The sequence below is a fragment of the Convolutriloba macropyga genome, chromosome 4 (genome assembly GCF_964194025.1).
Source record: "Convolutriloba macropyga chromosome 4, txConMacr16.3, whole genome shotgun sequence".
Lineage (NCBI taxonomy): Eukaryota > Metazoa > Xenacoelomorpha > Acoela > Convolutidae > Convolutriloba > Convolutriloba macropyga.
Window position 1 is genome coordinate 15,391,195 of NC_134471.1, and position 22,473 is coordinate 15,413,667.

At 40.0% G+C, this 22,473-nt stretch overlaps 1 protein-coding gene across 1 annotated transcript in view; it reads left to right on the plus strand.

The window, feature by feature from the left end:
- Positions 1-22,038, plus strand: part of LOC142337992 (uncharacterized) — a 188,544-nt gene extending 166,506 nt beyond the window's left edge. The window contains exons 13-15 of the mRNA XM_075387626.1: positions 6,631-6,894; positions 18,418-18,668; positions 21,507-22,038. Coding sequence (XP_075243741.1) covers positions 6,631-6,894; positions 18,418-18,668; positions 21,507-21,839 — 848 coding nt within the window. The 3' untranslated portion in view covers positions 21,840-22,038. The remainder of the gene's footprint in view (positions 1-6,630; positions 6,895-18,417; positions 18,669-21,506) is intronic.
- The last annotated feature ends 435 nt before the right edge of the window (positions 22,039-22,473 follow it).

Below are 22,473 nucleotides of genomic sequence, written 5' to 3' on the forward strand. Positions count from 1 at the left end.
TACCAAGTACAAGCGAGAAATTCATCCCGTTGCAAATTGGAGTGCATATAAAAGCAACACAGAACAAAAAGGGCGTTTGGACAAACCAGTATGAATACATAAGACTACTGGACTCCTTCAAGTTCATGAATGCTTCTCTTGACAAACTGGTACAGAACCTGCCCCCGGATCAGTTCAGCTTGCTTGAACATCATTTTCAAGAGTGGCCCACATCGTCGGTAAACCTGTTGAAACAAAAAGGCTCGTTCCCTTATTGCTACGTTGACAGTTTTAAAAAACTTCAAGAGACACAGCTTCAGTTAAAACGGACCAACAGTTTACAACAATATGAAGTCACAGTGAGTGAAGATGAGTACAAGCAAGCGCTCCACGTATTCAATTTATTTTCATGTCAAAATTTTGGTGAATACTACAACTTGTACTTGAAAACTGATGTGTTCCTACTCGCCGCAGTTGTTCTTTGCTTTCGAAAAGTTTGCTATGACACCTACGGACTGGATTGCTGTCAGTATTACACTGCATCAAATTTGTCGGGCGACGCAATGCTCAAAATTTGCAATCCCCATTTACATCTTCTAACTGAGAGGGAACACCTTGATATGGTTGAGAACCTTATAAGAGGAGGCGTGAGCTCGGTGTACAGTAAGCGTCTTTGTCGCGCAAATAACAAATTTCTTCCTGATTACAAACCAAAAAACATTTCTTCGTTCATCATTATGATAGACGCTAACAATCTATACGGAGGAATCATGGAAAAATTCCCACTGCCACTATGTGAATTTGAACTGTTCGACAAGAGTGAGTGGACCGACGATAATGCTCAGGAAATTCTTCACCGAATTTTGAATACACCAGATGATGACCCAGTAGGATACATAGTTGAAGTAGACCTAAGCTATCCCGACAGCCCACATGATCTACACTCTGACTTTCCCTTGGCACCCACAAAGGAAGCTATTGATGAATGTTGGCTCAGTGAATACCAAAGCGACTTGTTGGCCGATATGCAAATTAAAAAACCCCCGCAGGTAAAAAAGCTCTTCCAGACGCTTTTCGATAAACAAAATTATACACTGCACTACCAAACATTGAAACTCTATGTTGAACTAGGATTGGTAATAACCAAGCTTCATCGAGAGTTATCATTCAAACAAGAAAAGTGGCTAGCGCCATACGTGAAACTAAATACCGAAAAAAGAAAGCAGGCAAAGAATAAGTTTGAGGAAGATTTCTACAAATTAATGGTGAACTCATCATTCGGGAAAACTTGCGAGGGAAAACGAAACAGAATGAAAGTGAAATTGACGCGCACTGAAGAAGAAACACTCAAGTGGACAGACAAGCCCGAGTACCAGTCATCAAAAATTATCAGTGAAGATCTGGTCACTGTATGCCTTCAACAATCAGAAATACTGTGGGACAAACCAACCATCGTCGGTGCTTGTATACTGGATTTGGCTAAGAAATTCATGTTTGTGTTTCACTACAAAGTTATGAAGAAGAACTTTGATTGCAATTTGCTTTATTCAGACACAGACTCCTTCGTATATGAAGTGCGCTCAAGAGATTTCTTTGCAGAAATACAGACGAAAAAACAGGTTGCAGATCAATTTGATTTTTCAAACTTCCCTCCTGAGCACCCGCTATACAGCATGGACAATGCACGAGTCACTCTTAAATTCAAAGACGAGATGGGAAGCCGGCCAATTGCTGAGTTTTGTGGACTCAAGCCAAAGCTGTATTCAATCAAGCTCGCTGAAGGCAAGTCTTTTTCACTAGCCCCCCTTTCACTCTACAAACACAAGTAATCAAAACAACAGGCATTTGCGAAACTTTCTATCAAACCAAGTTCTTTTGGGGTATGAAAAAACGGGATAAATTTGAAATAAACCAAGTTTTTTTTTCAGGTTGCACCAAACAGTCAGCCAAAGGGGTCACAAAAGATGCACGGCGCAGCATGACCCATGAATAATACAAGCAAACTCTTTTGGGCGGCGAGGTTGTGCGTCTTCTCAACACCCGAATAGCCTCTAGCAACCACAGGCTTCACACAATAGTTGTCAACAAGAAATCATTGTCGGGCTATGATGATAAAAGATTCATATTAAGTGACCAAGTATCAACGTTACCCTATGGACACAACTCATTGAGAGAGGACATGTTTTACAAAGCAATACTAGATGAGCCGGATTGGGGTTCGCTTGATGCAAGCCAAAACGAGCAGGAAAGCACGCAGCAGGCGCGGGATAGCTCGCAGCAGGCGCGGGATAGCTCGCAGCAGGCGCGGGATAGCTCGCAACAGGCGCAGAATAGCTCGCAGCAGGTGCAGGATAGCACGCAGCAGGCGCAGGGTAGCACGCAGCAGGCGCAGAATAGCTAGCAGCAGGCGCAGGATAGCTCGCAGCAGGCGCAGGATAGCTCGCAGCAGGTGCAGGATAGCTCGCAGCAGGCGCAGGATAGCTCGCAGCAGGTGCAGGATAGCACGCAGCAGGCGCAGGGTAGCACGCAGCAGGCGCAGGGTAGCACGCAGCATGCACAGCAAAGGCGCAAACAGATTCAGCAGCAGAAAAAAAAGCAGCCAAAGCAACAACCAACAACAACCATTCCACAAACAAGCACCATTCTCAACTCAAGTTTCAACTCCCCAGACCCAGGTTTTTATCAACGTGATTATAGTGAAGATGAATTAGAAGAAAACTTGGTAGATTTTGACAAAATGTCAGAGTTATCGGACAGTGGGTCTTCTACAGACCCAGCTTGCGATGGTTTTATTTTGGACCAAGCAATTGAATCCGATAACGCAAGTATTTCAAGGGAGAATCAAGTCGCTTTGCCAGCACCGAAAAGCAAAAAGAGAAAGCAGAACGCAAAAAAGGAGCGGCGAAAAAACCAAGAGCTCGCATTATAGACTATTCATCAACTGATGAAGATTAAACTCAGTGATTTGTATATGCATTTTCACAGACTAACTAAGTTTTTTACCATTAAAAAGCCCGCGAACAAAAATTTACAAAAGTAAGCACCAATTGAGATAAAATTTTTAGAGTTTTTGTTGAAGTGCTGAACGTCCGGTCCCTCTTGTATTCCACAAATTGTAATTCAAACCTGTAGCTAGTAACAACTCTCGCAGTAAAAAGTTCCTCTCAAGAATCCAGTAGCAGTTATTTCAAGTCTCAATCAAAAATCCTCCCAAAACAAAACTCCCTCAACGTGCGCCGCGAACCACTAGCTCGATTGCTAGAAGCTGCTTGATCTCCACCTCAATATATTGAAAAGCCGATCTCAAAAGTTCGCGACCAGAACTTCTACGGCGAGCTCAACCTCCAGAGTTCAGTCTTCCATTGGAATTTTGGATTTTTGATTTTGACTTGAAACAAACTGCCAACAGATTACCCAAAAGGCCTTTTCTCAGCTCATTTCAAAAGTTTACATAGAGATTAGTTTCAATTAAATAGTAAGGTTACAATTCAGTACAAACAGGACACATCGAAAATAAAAGATTTGTACATTGTTTAATGAAACGTATAAACCAAAAAAAGTTCGCGGGCTTGGCTTAATTGTTTATTTACTTTGTGATTTTTGTCGTTAAACTTTTTTGAGAAACCAGAAAAAGTTGTGTATGTGATTTACTGATCCTTTCAACAATGTTTGAGTCATATAAACTGACTGATTCCGTTGTAATTTTTATTCAAAAGTTGTTTTAAAATTTCGCAGGACCAGATTTTATTTCAAAAGCTCCTACCCTTTGTCCGGTTCAATGATATAATAAGTTAAAAAGCAAACAAAAAACAACCGGATCGAGCATAGTTCCAACCCTTTGCCGGGTATCATTTAAAAAAACTTACTCAATTGTTGCGGAGGTAGATAATCAGGTTTCCGTTGCCTTGATCACAGACAACTCGACCATCGACTTGAAACTTTTCGCTCAGCGGACACTTTCCACAATGGCAGATGTCAAAATTGAACACACTATTTCGATTGACACAAAAGATTATTTTTTTCAGGTTCGTGATCTTTCTCGGCTGTTTTCCTGAAATTGGTGAGCATTTTTTTGGCCAAATTGACTAGATATTAGACTTTTTTGCTTTCAAAACTTGATCAGCTGTTTGTGATCAACTCCACACTAATCTTTATTAATCAGTTTTTCCTAAAACCCTATTAATTAAAAACTATGTCAATCTAAACAACTGAACTTTTTTCTAAAATTTTTAAAAAAGGGTGCTATACTGAGAAAACCTTTCGAAACTAAAGGTTAAAAAAGTTGAATAGTTAACAAATTAAAAGTTTGATCATTTAGATTCTTATCTAACAGTGTAAGTCCGAGATATTAAGTCAGACTTTCGAAGCGAGTTCTGCAGCGTCACTTAACCCTGCTTTAAACACGAAACGCGCACGTTTCAACTTCTGCCACTGAAGACTTTCGCCTCCTATTTTTTTCTGACCCCGCACATACAAATTATGTGCTTTTATATAGCACGTTACTATAAAAAAAAGCTCGCGCGTCTGGGGTTCATGTAAAATATCTTCTCTGAAAGGGGGGTAGACCCCGTATAACTATTATGTACTCCACATTCCCGCGTTATTTTAACACATAGTAACATGTGATTAACATCTTAACAATTGTTGACGGGTTTGACAAGAAACGGCGGGGAGATCCTACATTTTTTTAAATAAAACACGCGAAAAATGGGATCTTACTTTTCTTGTCGATAGACTCCACCATTGAAATCGTTTTTTGATGAAGGTTAGCAGTTGAAAATCCGACTGTTTTGAAGTATTGAACTGTGTCAGGTTGTGAAACTCTGCAGAACAATTTGGCAAACTCTGTTTTTTTTAAGAAAGTTGCTTGTTTTGTTGATAGCTGTTTTCGTTTGGAATTGAATTAGAATTGATAGAAATATTTTTCTTAATATTATGATATCATTACTGAAAACATTGTTCTTAGGATCAAAATTAAACAAGAAGGTAAAAAGTTTGCCAAATTACACAGTTTCTCCTTTAGGTAGTTGTTTTCTTTCTGTATCAGCGGGTTTTAAAATATGAGAAGAGGACGATTGCTGCTCAGATAGAAATATGCAAATGAATAAAAAAGAATTTAATCTGTAGAATGGTTAAAATGTAAAGATATTTTCTGCTAAAAAATTTGCAGTCAAATGTTGTCTTAGCCAAAAATGTTTGTAAGCCCTCTTCCCCTGGTACTCCTGAAACCCTTTATTCAATTCCCCTAATTTTAAATTTTTGATCTGTCGGTAAATTTTCTAAGATCTCGCCGCAAAAATCTAGTTGGGGTAGAAAAAACCGAAAAATCGGAACATTTTTGGCTAAAAATTGGGTTATGTTTCATGAAAATCGGATATGTGCACGCTAAGTATTGCATTACTATATAATAAGGCAGTAAAATGAGTGAAATTGTTGAGTAAAATGACCTCATTCCAATGCGTCTTTGTCTAGCGATGCACAATATGGCGGGGAAATTAAATAAACAAAGTAGCAAATTTTGCAAAGAATAAGAACTGGTTTCAAATAGCCGAAAGAAATTAAGACGAATGAAATAATAATATAGCACCATAAATTCTTCAAAAAATCTGACTAAAACCTCAAAAATAGGGGGGACATTTTACTGCATTTTAAAAAATTTCAAAATGTCCCACCCCGTTGTAGATGGCCACCTAAAAATGTCCCACCCCGTTGTAGATTGCCACGCTGCAGTAATTGTCCGTCCCCCCCGTTGAGGTTCTAGTCAGAATTTTATACTACTCCTGTGTCAGAAGTAACAAGGTTCCTGGGCCTTTTCTTGTAACATCATTCAAATTAGTTGTTGATGCCAATTTGTATACAATTTTAGCTATGGAAAAGCATCTCCTTTTGAACGACTTTGTTGATTTTTCTGATGCTCAGTTGTTGTCCATTTTACGCTTTTTCCCTTGCAATGTTGTTAGTTTAGTCACTTTTTTGCTTAGTGAAAATGGTGCGAGATGCTAGTTTTTCTCGAAAGTTGAGTGGTAAAAAGTGCTACACGATTTCAACATTTCATTTTTTTTTTCGTTTTTTTCTTGCCCTGTTTTGCAATAACGCTTACTCTAACTTTTTATATGGTTTGATTTTGTTTTTACAAATTTTCGCACCGAAGCTGTTCGTACCTCATGATTAGTTTGGGTGAACTCGATTTAGATTTGATTCTATCAAAATTTATGTAACAAATTTCAACTTTTTTGAAGATAGTCTATCTTTGCTTCATTTGCTAGACAATAATCCAAAAACGTGGATGAACGGGGTCGGATCAATATGCGACAACGCACATTAGCGGTCCTCCTTGTTTACTTGAAGCATATCCAGGTTTAGATCTCGACCTCTGAAATGACATTTTTAGTTTATGCTCGACACATAAGACACCCTGGACTTTAGCTGTAGCCATGGCCCGCGAAGATTTGGCCAAACGCGCTAAATGCACAGCTCTTAAACTGTCAAGTGGGGCTTAATCTCGGGGGTATCGTTCGTTGGGGGTTTATTTCCGTTGAATTGGTTTGTTCCCTTGGGGATTTTTTCCGTGAGGGTTTTTTCCGTTGTGTTTTTTCTGTGGGTTTTTTCCGCAAGCGATCCATTAATCTTCAATAATAATAATGTGTTTAGATGTGACTCTTGCGACGAAGCGGCGGATGTCTAAGCGGCTGAGGTCCCACTACGAACGAAGCTGCCAAACAGACCAGAGCTGTTTCAACGTCACAACCACCTCTCAACAACCTCAACATCATCAGACACCACAGGTACATCAGGCTGTCAGCACCACCAGCAGTAGCACCGGTTCCCACTTCCAGAATCAGAGCCAGTCACAATCAACTTTTTCTTCCTCCACCTTTTCAACTTCCTCGTCTTCTTCCACAGCTCTTATCGCTGGTTAGCTGTTATCTTTTATTTTGATGTCTTGATTGACGCAGAACTATTGGAGTCTGCTCAGAAAGAAATTTCTAAAAATAGTTCAAATCAAATTATGAAGAGTTGAAACACAGAACGGTTTGATTCGAATAATAGTATCTGATATCCACGGCTAACCCAAAAGTTTGAATCACAAAGTTAAAGTAAAAGTTAAAGCAAATTAACCTAAAAGTTAACAAGCCTAAAGTAAGCTAAACGAAAAGTTATAATCCTTTGTATCTTCTCCGTGGCATGACATAATAGTAATTCATTATGTGTTAAATATCACGTGTTTTTGGGATGTTGATGTACAAATAATATGGAGGGGGGGGGGTATCCACGTTTTATAGCTGTTAAAACTTACCCTCTTGGTCTCTCCCATTAGCCTAAATGGGATTTGGATAGGCTTTAGGTTTCAGCCCCACTAAGGCCTACTCTAAGAGGGTTATTGTTCTAACAATTAATTCAAGGGACTCAAATTTAATTATTTCTGTTGGCTTTTATATTTATCGGCAATGACGCAAATTCTCAAATTCACCAAGTTTGGAAAGACAACTCTTAGAGCTGAGCTCGCTAAGCTTGCGTAGGCGGTAAAATAGAAACAAAACACTTTCTGTTGTCCTAGTCATTTAATAGTTATAGTTATAGTTCTAGTTCTAGTTACAATTTGTCACGTGAGAAAAAAGAGAAAAAGGGGGAAATAACAAAAATCAACACACAGAACTCAACGTATCAGCCGCAGAAAACGGCTGAAAGTATAACTCAGCAAAATATTGCAAAACAAATTGTCTTGAGCAGTAAATAACGTGTTACTGTGTCTTGAACTAGAAATATTCCTGAGCAGTAAATTGTTACTGTGTCTTGTATTCAAAGACATTCTTGAGCAGTAAATTCTGTTACTGTGTCTTGTATCTACGAATTATTGGAGCCGAAATTCAACTGTTACAACCCCAACTTCTGGTATTCTCAACTTGTGAGTACAAATAGCAAAAGCCAACTTAAGTTTAAATTTAAATATTTTGCACAAACAGGTCTTAGACATATATCTTTGTCTTCGATTTGTTTTTTCTATCAGATTGAACTGGTATACATAAAGAGATCCCGTATTGTGTGATCTGTAGCAATCCAGTTCAAATTGATAGTTGAAAAAACTAAGATTAGCCAATAATTACGAACAGAATAGTTAATGCAACGGTAAGTACAGAACGGTTATACAGTTACAAAAGCGAACTGCATAAACGAAGTATCCGGACAGATTTTGTAACCACTCAGAACGAACTGGGCGGTGTTAAACTTTCTTTGTGAAACACAAGGAGAGCAGCCGTTACATTTGGTCCGCCGACCCGGACAGTGGAATAAACTGCTGTCCAACCCAACAGTCGAAGTGACGAAGTCATCGACGAACGAGAACAAAACTCAACAGGCAATTCAACGAGGCAAAGCCAATTAGGCAAAGTGCATTAGAAGTTGAATAGCAACGCTTAATTAAAGCACATAAACAAAAGTACTGTAGAGATTCAAGCTGCAGTCCCAAAGTACAAACGAAGTGATTCCGTCACAGAGTCAAGATATTTTGCAAAGAGAGATTAGCAAACGAAAAAACTCAGGAGGGCCAGGAGCTAATCAAAAACAACGATAGACCAAGCAAACTCAAGACCATCTATCAACAGGTACTGAAGCTCGACGACTCTTTTTGGATTCTTCTTCGGAAGCGAGCAAATCTTCTTCGTGATCCCGAATTGTTTGAGGGTTACGAAGCCAAACGACTAAATTTCTTACAAAAATTAAACGCAGAGTGGTTACCATACATTCACGGAGAAACAAACATGATGGATCAACAGCAGCAAACTGTTCAATTGACAAGCGATGCAGAACCAACTGCCGCTAAGAATTCACAGTCTGTTGTAGGAGTTTCTCAACGAACTGTTGAAAATGGAAACTTAAACACGGACAATGATTCAAAGGCCTCCTCTGATAAACGAGCTAAAAAAGCAGAAAAACTTGCGGCTCTAGAGAAAGACTTTGCATCAAAAATGAGGCTGAAGAAAATTGAATTCGAATTGAAAAGGAAGGAACTTGAAATGGAGATGCAACTTTTTGAAGAGGAAGGTGCACTGAAACTGGAATACGAGAAAGAGGCACTTCACGCAAGAGCATCAGATTCTGATGATAGTGCAGCCCCTAGTATTCGAAGTAGATCACCATTCAACTGGAAAACCCCGAAGAACAAAGATGTTTCCGGTTGGCTCGATAACTCCAATAAATTCTCCAACTTGCACGATTATAGTTTCGAGCGTGCGAAAACCAGGATCGACAACAATTATCCCAGGGTAAGCTTCAATCGCGAAGGTGTACTTAAGTCACGGTCACCAAGTGGAGAGCGTGTCATCACAGCCCGGGAACAAGACAAGTTTAAGCGCAATAAACCGAGCAGTAGTAGTCAGATACCTAAGTTGAAGTTGAGTTCCTTCGACGGAAACCCCCTAGAGTGGCCGGAGTGGTCGAATATGTTCAAAGCAACGGTTCACCATCGCGATATACCTGACTCAGAGAAAATGAGCCACTTGAAAACTTTGTTGACAGGTAAAGCAAAGTCAGCTATATCAGGAATGGGCTATTCCGGAGAGTTCTACGCTCAAGCGTGGGAACTCCTGGGACGGAAGTTTGGGCGACCTTACCTAATTGTCGCTCAGCTTAACACATTGCGCAAACAACAACCAATTCGAATCCACGACTCAACGGCTATAATAAATTACTCAATAACAATTAGCAACCTAGTTAATGTACTAAAGCAATACAATTATGAGGGCGACCTGCGTTCAAGTTCAACACTGCAAGTGGCAATTGAAAAACTGCCCCCATATTGAAAGAAAAGTGGTTCTTCTTCGTTGACGAGTGTCAAGAAGATAGACCCGATCTTACTCTCCTTGAAAAATGGTTAGCTCGAATGGCTTTTGTCAATGAAGGAATGCCATCAACCAAGAGCGAACGAAAGGAAGATGATCGACAAAACGCTAACAAAGAAAAACGATTCTCAAAATCGTCAAATATAAGTGCGAGTTCGAATGAGAACGAAGCGAAGCAAATGCAAAACAACAACTGTCCACTAGCGGATGGCACTCATAAAATATGGAACTGTCCAATATTTAAGAATATGAATGTCACCGATCGCTATGCAGCAGTGAGAAAAGAACGCTTATGTTATGGATGTCTGGGGAAAGGGCATGCAATCAAAGATTGTAAAGTCCACCCGTGCGGTATAAATGGATGTACAAAAAAGCACAACAGATTGCTACACTCAGAAAACCAAATGGACGAGGGTAGTCACGCAGTTAACGTAAGCGCAGCAACAATCAACCAGAGTAACCAAATTACTAGTTTTCTTCAAATAGTTCCGGTATCGGTTCAGAGCGGTGGTAACAGGTTGACTACCTACGCTTTCCTCGATAGTGGGTCAACAGTGTCATTCATCGATCAAAGTGTCAAGGATCAACTACAAGCCAAAGGCACGGACGTTACCTTGAACATAGCTGGCATACATGGGACGCAAGATTTGAGGACAGAGAAGGTTCCTATCACAATAAAGGGACTACATTCAAAGAAGCATTCGATTGAAGCGTTTGCAAACCCATCAATCTCGTTGGGAAACACAACATATGATTACAAGGAACTGAAGATCAAATTCAGACACCTGAATGTTCTCACTAACAGAACATTCAACCTGATGGAAGTAGGCATCATACTTGGACAAGATACCTACAAAATTCAACGTCCATTGGACTATAAGATTGGAACACGAAGTGAGCCTTTCGCCGTCTTAACAGAATTAGGATGGGTAGTCAGTGGTCCCATGACAGGCAAGCAAAGTCAAAATATTTGTCATTTCGCCTCCACAGAAGATGCGAAAGTGGCAGAAAATATCCAATCATGGTGGGACATAGAAACTTATGCTTCCAAAATAAATGTTGTAAGTCAATCAAAGAAAGAGCAGCAAGCTCAGAAATTCTTAGAGAGTACAACAAAGTTTACGGGCGAGCGGTACGAAGTGGGCATGCTCTGGAGTGAACCAGAACCCAATCTTCCAAACAACTACGGCTCGGCCGTTGGTCAGCTCTGCTCACTGGAACGAAGATTCCAACGAGACCCAAATTTAAAAGAATTGTATCAACAGTCAATTGATACAGATGTTGAAAAAGGATTTGTGAAGATCCTTGGCAAATCGGAAGTCAAAGGTGCTCTCGGAAAGGAATGGTATTTGCAACACCATCCAGTACTAAACCCCAACAAACCGGGTAAAGTTCGCCGTGTTTGCAACGCTGCAGAAAAATACAAGGATATATGCCTAAATGACAAGTTGTTAGCCGGACCCGATCTACTACACGGCTTGATCGGAACGATATTCAGATTTCGAGAAGGACCAAATGCCCTAACCTCAGATATTGAATCAATGTTTCTGCAAGTGCAAGTTCCTGAACGGGATAAAAGCTTCTTGAGATTCCTGTGGCAACCAACAATGAACGAACCTGTGCAAATTTACGAGTATCAAAGTCAAGTTTTCGGAGCAAAGAGTTCACCAACATGTGCCAACTACACTCTGAAGCGAGTAGCCATAGATAACGAGGACGAGTTCCCAATTGCAGCGAAAACAATCCAAAACAACTTCTACATGGACGATTTCATCAAGTCAGTCGATGAGTGACTGAGGAAGCAATCAAGGTTTTCAAACAACTACAACCTCTTCTCTCAAAACATGGATTTGAACTGAAGAAGTGGATCGCCAACAGCGACGTGGTAACCAACGCAATCCCAGAGGACTTAAGATCAATCAGCAAAACAAAGCAGGTTGAAGTATAACCCAGCCAGGAAGGGTCATCCGTGCTTGGGCTTCAGTGGACGATTATCAATGATAGTCTACAGGTTTGTAGAGGTACAAGCAAAAAAGTTGAGACCCCAATCACCCAAAAGAAGGTCTTATCTCTAGTTTCTTCAGTGTTTGATCCTCTTGGACTGTTTGCACCATTCAGTGTTCATATGAGGCGCCTCCTGAAGAGCATCTGGACAAAAAATGGACAACATTGGGACAACTCAGTAGAACCTAAAGAAGAAGAAGAGTTTCTGAAGTGGAAAGCGCAGCTTCCAGAAGTAGCGGAAACAAGCATTGATAGAAGATACTTCAGCACATCCAATGACAAATGGGAACTTCAACCAGAGTAACCAAATTACTAGTTTTCTTCAAATAGTTCCGGTATCGGTTTAGAGCGGTGGTAACAGGTTGACTACCTACGCTTTCCTCGATAGTGGGTCAACAGTGTCATTCATCGATCAAAGTGTCAAGGATCAACTACAAGCCAAAGGCACGGACGTTACCTTGAACATAGCTGGCATACATGGGACGCAAGATTTGAGGACAGAGAAGGTTCCTATCACAATAAAGGGACTACATTCAAAGAAGCATTCGATTGAAGCGTTTGCAAACCCATCAATCTCGTTGGGAAACACAACATATGATTACAAGGAACTGAAGATCAAATTCAGACACCTGAATGTTCTCACTAACAGAACATTCAACCTGATGGAAGTAGGCATCATACTTGGACAAGATACCTACAAAATTCAACGTCCATTGGACTATAAGATTGGAACACGAAGTGAGCCTTTCGCCGTCTTAACAGAATTAGGATGGGTAGTCAGTGGTCCCATGACAGGCAAGCAAAGTCAAAATATTTGTCATTTCGCCTCCACAGAAGATGCGAAAGTGGCAGAAAATATCCAATCATGGTGGGACATAGAAACTTATGCTTCCAAAATAAATGTTGTAAGTCAATCAAAGAAAGAGCAGCAAGCTCAGAAATTCTTAGAGAGTACAACAAAGTTTACGGGCGAGCGGTACGAAGTGGGCATGCTCTGGAGTGAACCAGAACCCAATCTTCCAAACAACTACGGCTCGGCCGTTGGTCAGCTCTACTCACTGGAACGAAGATTCCAACGAGACCCAAATTTAAAAGAATTGTATCAACAGTCAATTGATACAGATGTTGAAAAAGGATTTGTGAAGATCCTTGGCAAATCGGAAGTCAAAGGTACTCTCGGAAAGGAATGGTATTTGCAACACCATCCAGTACTAAACCCCAACAAACCGGGTAAAGTTCGCCGTGTTTGCAACGCTGCAGAAAAATACAAGGGTATATGCCTAAATGACAAGTTGTTAGCCGGACCCGATCTACTACACGGCTTGATCGGAACGATATTCAGATTTCGAGAAGGACCAAATGCCCTAACCTCAGATATTGAATCAATGTTTCTGCAAGTGCAAGTTCCTGAACGGGATAAAAGCTTCTTGAGATTCCTGTGGCAACCAACAATGAACGAACCTGTGCAAATTTACGAGTATCAAAGTCAAGTTTTCGGAGCAAAGAGTTCACCAACATGTGCCAACTACACTCTGAAGCGAGTAGCCATAGATAACGAGGACGAGTTCCCAATTGCAGCGAAAACAATCCAAAACAACTTCTACATGGACGATTTCATCAAGTCAGTCGATGAGTGACTGAGGAAGCAATCAAGGTTTTCAAACAACTACAACCTCTTCTCTCAAAACATGGATTTGAACTGAAGAAGTGGATCGCCAACAGCGACGTGGTAACCAACGCAATCCCAGAGGACTTAAGATCAATCAGCAAAACAAAGCAGGTTGAAGTAGAACCCAGCCAGGAAGGGTCATCCGTGCTTGGGCTTCAGTGGACGATTATCAATGATAGTCTACAGGTTTGTAGAGGTACAAGCAAAAAAGTTGAGACCCCAATCACCCAAAAGAAGGTCTTATCTCTAGTTTCTTCAGTGTTTGATCCTCTTGGACTGTTTGCACCATTCAGTGTTCATATGAGGCGCCTCCTGAAGAGCATCTGGACAAAAAATGGACAACATTGGGACAACTCAGTAGAACCTAAAGAAGAAGAAGAGTTTCTGAAGTGGAAAGCGCAGCTTCCAGAAGTAGCGGAAACAAGCATTGATAGAAGATACTTCAGCACATCCAATGACAAATGGGAACTTCATGTGTTTGCCGACGCATCTGAAGACACAATGTGCGCAGTGGCATACCTACGTTCAAAGCCCAAAGAATACTCAGCAGACTTAGCATTTGCAATTGGAAAGTGCAGAGTTGCACTGATGCGACACCCTACCATACCACGCTTGGAACTACAAGCAGCAGTGATGGCGGTGAGACTTAAAGAGCAGATAGTGAAGGAACACGAATCGAAGATTCACAGTTGTAACTTTTGGACAGACTCCACTACTGTTCTGCAATGGATTCATATCTCCCACCGTAAGCAACAGGTGTTTGTTGCAAACAGAGTGGCTGAGATTTTGGCTACAACTATTGTTTCACAATGGAATCATGTGAGTGGTATTAACAATCCAGCTGACATCGGGACACGAGCGATCAATGTTGACGAACTTAAGAGAAGTGAATGGCTCACTGGGCCGGCCTGGTTGAAACAACGAGAGAACAAATAGCCTGAACAGGTGAAATTAACATTTGCTTCAGACGAACAAAACGAACAAATGGTCTTCTCAGCAAAAGTTGAGGAGAAAAGGCCGATGATTCAGTGGGAACGATTCAGCAATTACAATCGACTAGTAAATACAATGGCATACATACAGCGTGTATTCAAAAAACACAAACCGGCAACAAAAACACTAAGCGTTGAAGAAAGAGAGGGTGCACAAGCAAGCATCTTCAGACTATTTCAGCAAGAACAGTTTGCTGAAGAGATGAAATCTCTTAAGGTTGAAAAGGAAATTCCGAAAAACAGCAAAATCTTTCAGTTTTGACCATTCATTGACCAGCAGGGACTTATTCGTGCTCAAGGCAGAATAGGTAAAAGTCAATTGAGCTTCGAAACCAAGCATCCAATACTGTTAAATTTGAAGCACCATGTAGTTGAATCATTCTTGCGAAATGAACATAAGAATAGTCAACACGAAGGTATTGAACAAGCCAGAAACATAGTTCAGCAGAAATTCTGGATCCTAGGCATACGAAATGCTTTGAGATCGTTCAAAAACAAATGCATTAGATGTCGAAAGGGAAGAGCCCAAACAAAGGCACCAGTAATGGCAGATATACCTGAGGAGCGATTAGTCGCATCAACAGTGTTCGCGATTGTGGGCGTAGACTATTTCGGACCATTCACAGTAAAGATTGGTCGAAGAAACGAGAAGCGTTGGTGCTGTCTGTTCACATGCCTTACTGTACGCGCGATACATATAGAGATTGTACAAAAACTAGACACTGATAGTTGTCTGAACGCAATTATGCGATTCATTGCTCGAAGAGGCAAACCTGTCAAAGTGATTAGCGATAATGGGACAAACATCGTTGGAGCTGAAAAAGAACTGCCAGAGTATATAGCAGCATGGAACAAGAGGCAAATTGAAGAACATCTGATTCAACAAGGTATCAGATGGAAGTTCAACCCACCTGCAGCACCACACTTTGGAGGAGTGTGGGAAAGACTGGTTAGGAGTTGCAAGAAGGCAATGTACGCAGTGCTGGGCAATCGATCAGTCACGGAAGATGTTCTGTCAACCACGATGTGTCTTGTTGAACAGACGCTGAATGCTAGACCCCTGACACCGGTCAGTTCTGATGCTACCGATTTAGAAGCTATTACTCCAAACCATTTCCTACTTGGCAACAAGAACCTTTGTTTACCGTATCTATCAGGTGCAGAGCAATTTGTTGATCATAGAAAGCTCTTCCGACAAACACAAGCTTACGCAGACCTCATCTGGGACAGATTCCGCAAAGAGTACTTGCCAACGTTGAATAGTCGAAAGAAATGGCAGACCACAACGGACAGAAGTCTTCAGCAGGTTGATCTTGTGAGGTTAGTGGAAGACAGTGACAAACGTGGATATTACGATCTGGGTCGAATAACGGAAATCTTTGAAAGTTCCGACGGAGTGATTCGATCAGCGAAAATCCGAACGAAAGATGGATACTACAAGAGACCAGTAGTGAAGCTCGCTCCAGTGCTATCGATGGACGAAGATGTTTTCACGAAGGAAAACAGGGCCGGCGATGTTAGAGCTGAGCTCGCTAAGCTTGCGTAGGCGGGAAAATAGAAACAAAACACTTTCTGTTGTCCTAATCATTTAATAGTTATAGTTATAGTTCTAGTTACAGTTTGTCACGTGAGAAAAAGAGAAAAAGGGGGAAATAACAAAAAAGCAACACACAGAACTCAACGTATCAGCCGCAGAAAACGGCTGAAATTATAACTCAGCAAAATATTGCAAAACAAATTTTCTTGAGCAGTAAATAACGTGATACTGTGTCTTGAACTAGAATTATTCCTGAGCAGTAAATTGTTACTGTGTCTTGTATTCAAAGACATTCTTGAGCAGTAAATTCTGTTACTGTGGCTTGTATCTACGAATTATTGGAGCCGAAATTCAACTGTTACAACCCCAACTTCTGGTATTCTCAACTTGTGAGTACAAACAGCAAAAGCCAACTTAAGTTTAAATTTAAATATTTTGCACAAACAGGTCTTAGACATATATCTTTGTCTTCGATTTGTTTTTTCTATCGGATTGAACTGTTATACATAAAGAGATCCCGTAATATGTGATCTGTAGCAATCCAGTTCAAATCGATAGTTGAAAAAACTAAGATTAGCCAATAATTACGAACAGAATAGTTAATGCAACGGTAAGTACAGCAGAACGGATATACAGTTACAAAAGCGAACTGCATAAACGAAGTATCCGGACAGATTTTGTAACCACACAGAACGAACTGGGCGGTGTAAAACTTTCTTTGTGAAACACAAGGAGAGCAGCCGTTACAACAACTAAGTTCCGCCAAAACAGAAGAGAAGGAACAGAAATTATTGGTAAGTTTCTAGCAATAAAACAGTTATTTTTCCCTTCCTAAACCACAACTTTTATTAATTGCTCTTGAACGAAGTTCATAGCAATTATTGTAAGGGTGTATGTCTTTTTTATGCAAAATTTTTGCTTGACAATTCTGACTTTTCGAGTGACTTTGACGCCCTTGACTTTTTGCGTTTCGCGTGATCTAAAATTCTCTCTCAATCACAATTGCAAGCAGCTGATTTCAATTGGCGGCAATTTAATACTAAAAGTCAAAAAAGTGCGCCAAAACTGGTACCATTTTTTACTTTAAATCTCAATAGTGGTATATGTTAACCTCTAATGTGGTTATTTGAAGCGCGCTATTGAACTTCTTTGTCGCATTTAGGCTCTCCCCCTCCCTCCCCTCCCCCCTCCCCCCGACTGAAGCAGACTACAATTGATTAGAGCTCTCACTAGTCGTTCGAGAGCAATTCTTCCGACGTTTAGTCGGTTATGTTTACTGATGACCATTGTGCGGATTCTCAATTAAATTCAACTTGAATTTTGTCCGGGCAAGATTGGCTACAGCAGTTACAAAGCGAATGTAAGTGAGCATTTCAATTGAGTTGAACTAAAAAAAAAAGATTTTTCATTTGATCAGAAACATTTTATAATAATGGAAAAGCTAGACAATAATGTCGAGTATCGTGAGAATCGATTTTGAGTTAAATATTTCGGTTAGGTTGTGCAGATGACTTTTTTAACATTATACTGAATACGTGTTAAGATTAAATAATAATTTATAATAATTGTGGTTCCTGCGTAATTGCAGCGGAACAGCATTAGGCCTACAGTAACCTGTTCTCAGCTGCCTTTTTCCTATTATTCACCACATTTCAGACTGAATTCCTCTTTTTTTGGTGACTATAGCCACTTTTTTTGCGTCTGAAACTTTCACGGGGTACCGTTGTTACAGCCAACATTGGCCAGGCTATGGTCAACATGAAGCTATGGTTAAGTATGAGCTTCACACAGACAGAGCTTCACATAAACAAATTTGATTCAAAAATATAAAACATAACCGACTAAACGTCCAAAGAATTGCTCTCGAACGACTAGTGGGAGCTCTAATCAATTGCAGTAAAAGGGCGTAAAAAAATTTTGCATAAAAAAGACACACGTTTGCAATAATTGCTATGAACTTCGTTCAAGAGCAATTAAAAAGAATGCGTCGGCGATTGGCCGCACATTTGATTTCACAGGTCTCCTTCGTTTCACCCCGACCCATTTAACGCGACCTCACATCTCTTAACACCATATCATTTCACTCCTCCAGAATTTCACTCCACAAATTAGACTCCGGTATTACAAGCATATTTTCTCACAAATATAAGCGGATTAGTTAATCCCCTATTTGGTTTTGACAGTTTCATATCAAGTGTCAGGACGCGCTCAGACATTACAGTGAGCCCCCAGGGATTTCCAAATGAATATATTTCTAATGTTAAAAGTACCAACAATTATAAAGGATTAAAATTGAGCTGTTTGAATAGAGGGGTGAATTAATCGGGGTGAAATCATGGAGGTTAAAATAAGGTGAAAAGCGGGGACTACGATGCTTGAAAATTTTATCTTTTTCAGCAACATCGGCACCAGGCGTGTCGGTCACAGCCGCCTCCGCAATAGGCCCCACTCAGACACAGATGTCAATGCGGGGCGGGTCAACTACTGCGGTTGTTCCATCCTCGGGAGGGGGAAGGGGAGGGGGACATACTCTGGGGCACCATGGATCATACAGTTCAGACTACAGTAGTTTGGAGAGCAGTATTGCGTATGCAACTCCCGAAGAGGAGCTGTCCGCTTTGCACGATAGACTTCGTCAATACGAAGAGGTGAGATTCTTGTGAAATTTTTGTGATGAGCCGTTGAAACGATTGCAACAAACGGGAGCCTTATCAATGTGCAGTTCGAGTATTTTTATTCTTACCTGACCAAAGTGGGGAGAATAAAAACAAACATCTTGCATGTGGAAAAATGAACAAGACCAATGAAATGTGATTCATAAACTGTTGATCTGTTGTATTGATGACCACCGTTATGTTAACCAACTTTATCGTCTTTGTCGTTGTGTGTATTTATTGAACTGTATCGTACCGAAGTAAGACCGGTCAGCAACCGAGTAAAAACATTTATAATTAAAACACTCACGTGCACATTTTAAAATGCCGAAAGTCTGCAGTGCCAGAAGTCAAAATGCCAGAATTTGCTACTTAGCCAGAAGCTGATTTTCGTTGACTTCCGTCATTTTAAAACGTGCGCGTTTCGTGTTTTAAGCATGGTTAAGTGACTCTGCAGAAGTCACTTCGAAATTCTGACCTAATATCTCGAACCGCTTCGCGGTTCCCGATAAACGCCAGAAGCCCTCAGTGACTTCAAGCAGAGACACTTAACCATTACTTAGTGTCCAAGCGTACGTAACTTTTCGAGCGAGCGTGATTTTGGTTTGATCCGTTATTGCTTAGGGAATCAAGGTTAAACATAGTCAAGCGCTAGATGTGCGAGGCAGCTGAACTTATCAATTAGATTAATTGATTCAGACTAGTCAATTAGTTTGTAATTAAATCATAGAAATGCACGTGGAACACACTTACGATATGGCAGTATATTTTACCACTGATTTGTCTAAGTTTGTTGCCCTATTTAGTTTCAGTTTAGTTTTCTTGTCAAAAACGAGCTGAAGGACTATCATAAGGAAGCCGAAATCCGGTGATTAACGAGAAAGAGCTTGTAATCTAGCATCTACAATCTCATGAGACAATCAAAAATCCCAACCAACACAAGAACAAGCTTTCAAAACCACGCTAAAAATAACACAGGACATGAAATTCAATTTCCAAAAAGTCATCAACCAGAAGCATTGCCAGTAATTTTCCTTTTTACCAACTTTTTCATTTTCGTGAATTCTATTTTCAATCGTTTTTTTTGGATGTTTTGTACTCCCCCCCCCCCCCCCCCAGCTTAGTGGGTGCATATTATTTGCACCCCCAGAAGCACGTGCAATATTTTTATATAATGATTTGTAATTGGGTCCTCTGTAATTGGGGGGAGCATAACGTACTGGGGGGGGGGGGGCACAATCGCAAAAGATCCGTTTTTTTTTCTACTGTGTCTCTAATTACCGGCTCCTGAACTTCTCCAGCTTTGTTTTTGAGTGAGATACTTTCGACTTTTTTCAAAGACTGAGCAATAAAGAAAGAATCTCGACTATCAAACCTTGGTATCAGATAATAATAGAGAATGAATGACTGGTACATGTATAGATTTCGGTCTGTTTCATGTTACCACTTTCCTGTGGCATAAAACTGTAAACAATTATGTCTTTTTTTACAAACGTAAGAAATAGTTGTTTTTGAATTTTAGCATTAATGGTATTTTATAGCTTCAGTTTGTACATTGAGGCCTAAGAAATGACATTTTTTTATAAAAGATTATGGTAAAACTAGAAGTCTTTTTTGTTTCCGTTGTTTCTTTTTTTTGCTTGTTGCTCATTATAGGAAAAACAGGCAAAATTGAGCTAGTTTGATTTTGCTGTACCTGCTTCTCTGTTTTTTAGGAAAATTTTTTGAGAAATGAACAACGAAGCAAAAATAATATTAGGAAAAACAGTTTCCCATGGGCATATTTATTGCTTAAAACTGCCATGTACAAATTGTGCCCAATTTTCAACAAATGTTTTGCAATTCACTCAGATGAACATAGATTGATTTTATTGCTGAATAGCTGAAATTTTGATTTCCATGCAAATTTTTTCCCGGCTATTTGACTCTGCTGCTCCGTTTTTGGATATATCTGTCACAATTTTTCACGATGCATTTTTTACTGAGTGTGGAAAACTTTGTTTTTCTTTTCCACGATGTCGGCACTTTTTTGCACGCTACAAGTAATTCTTTTCCACGCGCATCACCTTTTTCGTCGGTTGCAGTATCTAATAACTACAGTTCTGTAGTGTCAAGTAAAACAAAATGAAAGAAACCCTAATTAGTGATCAGTTGCAGAAACTTTCCCCAGAGTACTGAATATCATATCAAAGGAAACCCAAATCATGGTTTACAAGAACGATTAAGTGTTTGAGTTGGGTCTCAAGTAATCACTAATAACATTGGGGCCTCTTGGAAATGGGTTACGTTCATCCGTGAATAATAATTATAATTATTATAAATTTTGGTTCCTGTGTAATCGCAGCGGAACAGCATTAAGCGACTTCGGCCTGTTCTCAGCTGCCCTTTTTCTTATTACTCCCCACATTTCAGACTGCTCTTTTTATGAGCAGCATTGCTCTTTTTTGGTGACTATGGCAACTTTTTTGCGCAAGTTTTGTGAATAATAGTCACGAAGCCCATGCTTTTTCGTCACTAATGTCAACTAGTTGGGTAACTAATTTTTATCGTGGAAAATGATTCCGCAAAATGAAAAAATGGTGTGGAAATATTGTCACTCGTTTCCACAAAATATTTTTTGTTAAAAATATCTTTTTGGACGTTTGCAACGTAATGGAAACCGACTTGAGAAACATCAAACATTTAATCTCTAACCTGAATTGTCAACAAAATACCAGAGCGTGTCAAAGATGTCATCGCAAATGTCAATGTAAAGAAGATGGCACTTTCTAGAGTAAAAAAAAATATCCAATATTTCATTTGCCGGTGGTTAAACTGTCCCGATTGTTTCAGAATCGCGAAGCTCTTGTATCCGACAACAACCGACTCGTCCGAGAACTCTTCGCAGCCAATGAGAAATCGCGCAACCTTGAACTTCAAATGCGCGAAATCCGAGAACATACTATGTCCTTTTTGCTTCAACAAATGGAAACACTAAAAATTCCATCCCTGCACACAACAAACAATCCGGGCAGCAGTGCAAACAACAGCGCAAATAGTAGTGTGAACAACTTAAATATCGGTTCGAGCAATGTTTCCTTTGGGCATTCGTTGTTATCAAGTCGTTCAGTTGACCACCCGGAACCTTCGAGTCGCAAAAACGACAGACGAGACAGTCATGTTTAAAACTCTGCATACAATTCCCAAATTTCCTGTCAGGAAAAATTGTCAAAGATTGGCTGAAACTATTCTTCCAATGATCAGTCCGGACAGGTTATAAGTCGGTCTTTAAATTTTAATAAAATAATTAATGTTGAATTCTTCCTTATTTTCCGAATTGTGAAATAAACATTCCCTATTTTCTACAATTGAGTTTTATTTGTGAGTATTTTTGTCCACCTGTCGTGATGCAAAACTCTAATCCGATCTGTCAGGCTTTGATTTGAGATAATTTCAAAAAAGTCTACGTTTCAGTTTGGCCAGGAAGAGCACCACCTCACTTTTTCAACTCTTATATTTATATGAAACCACGATAACGTTAAACACAGCTGTAGCGAACATGAAATTGAGTATAGTTAGTTATAAGCGGCGAAAGTGTGTGTATGTAGGCTCTTTAGAAAGCTCGCAATTAGGACAATCTAATTAAGATAACAAGACCAAAGCTAAATTGAACAAATTTAAGTACTCTCTTGAAAGCAAACACATGGTGCCCCAAATTCTCATTAAAACAAATATGCACACAAGTAAGCAAAGTTACAAACCGGATAAAGGCATAACCAATTGGTTGAGGTTTAGTAATAAAAGACTGTCAAAACAGATT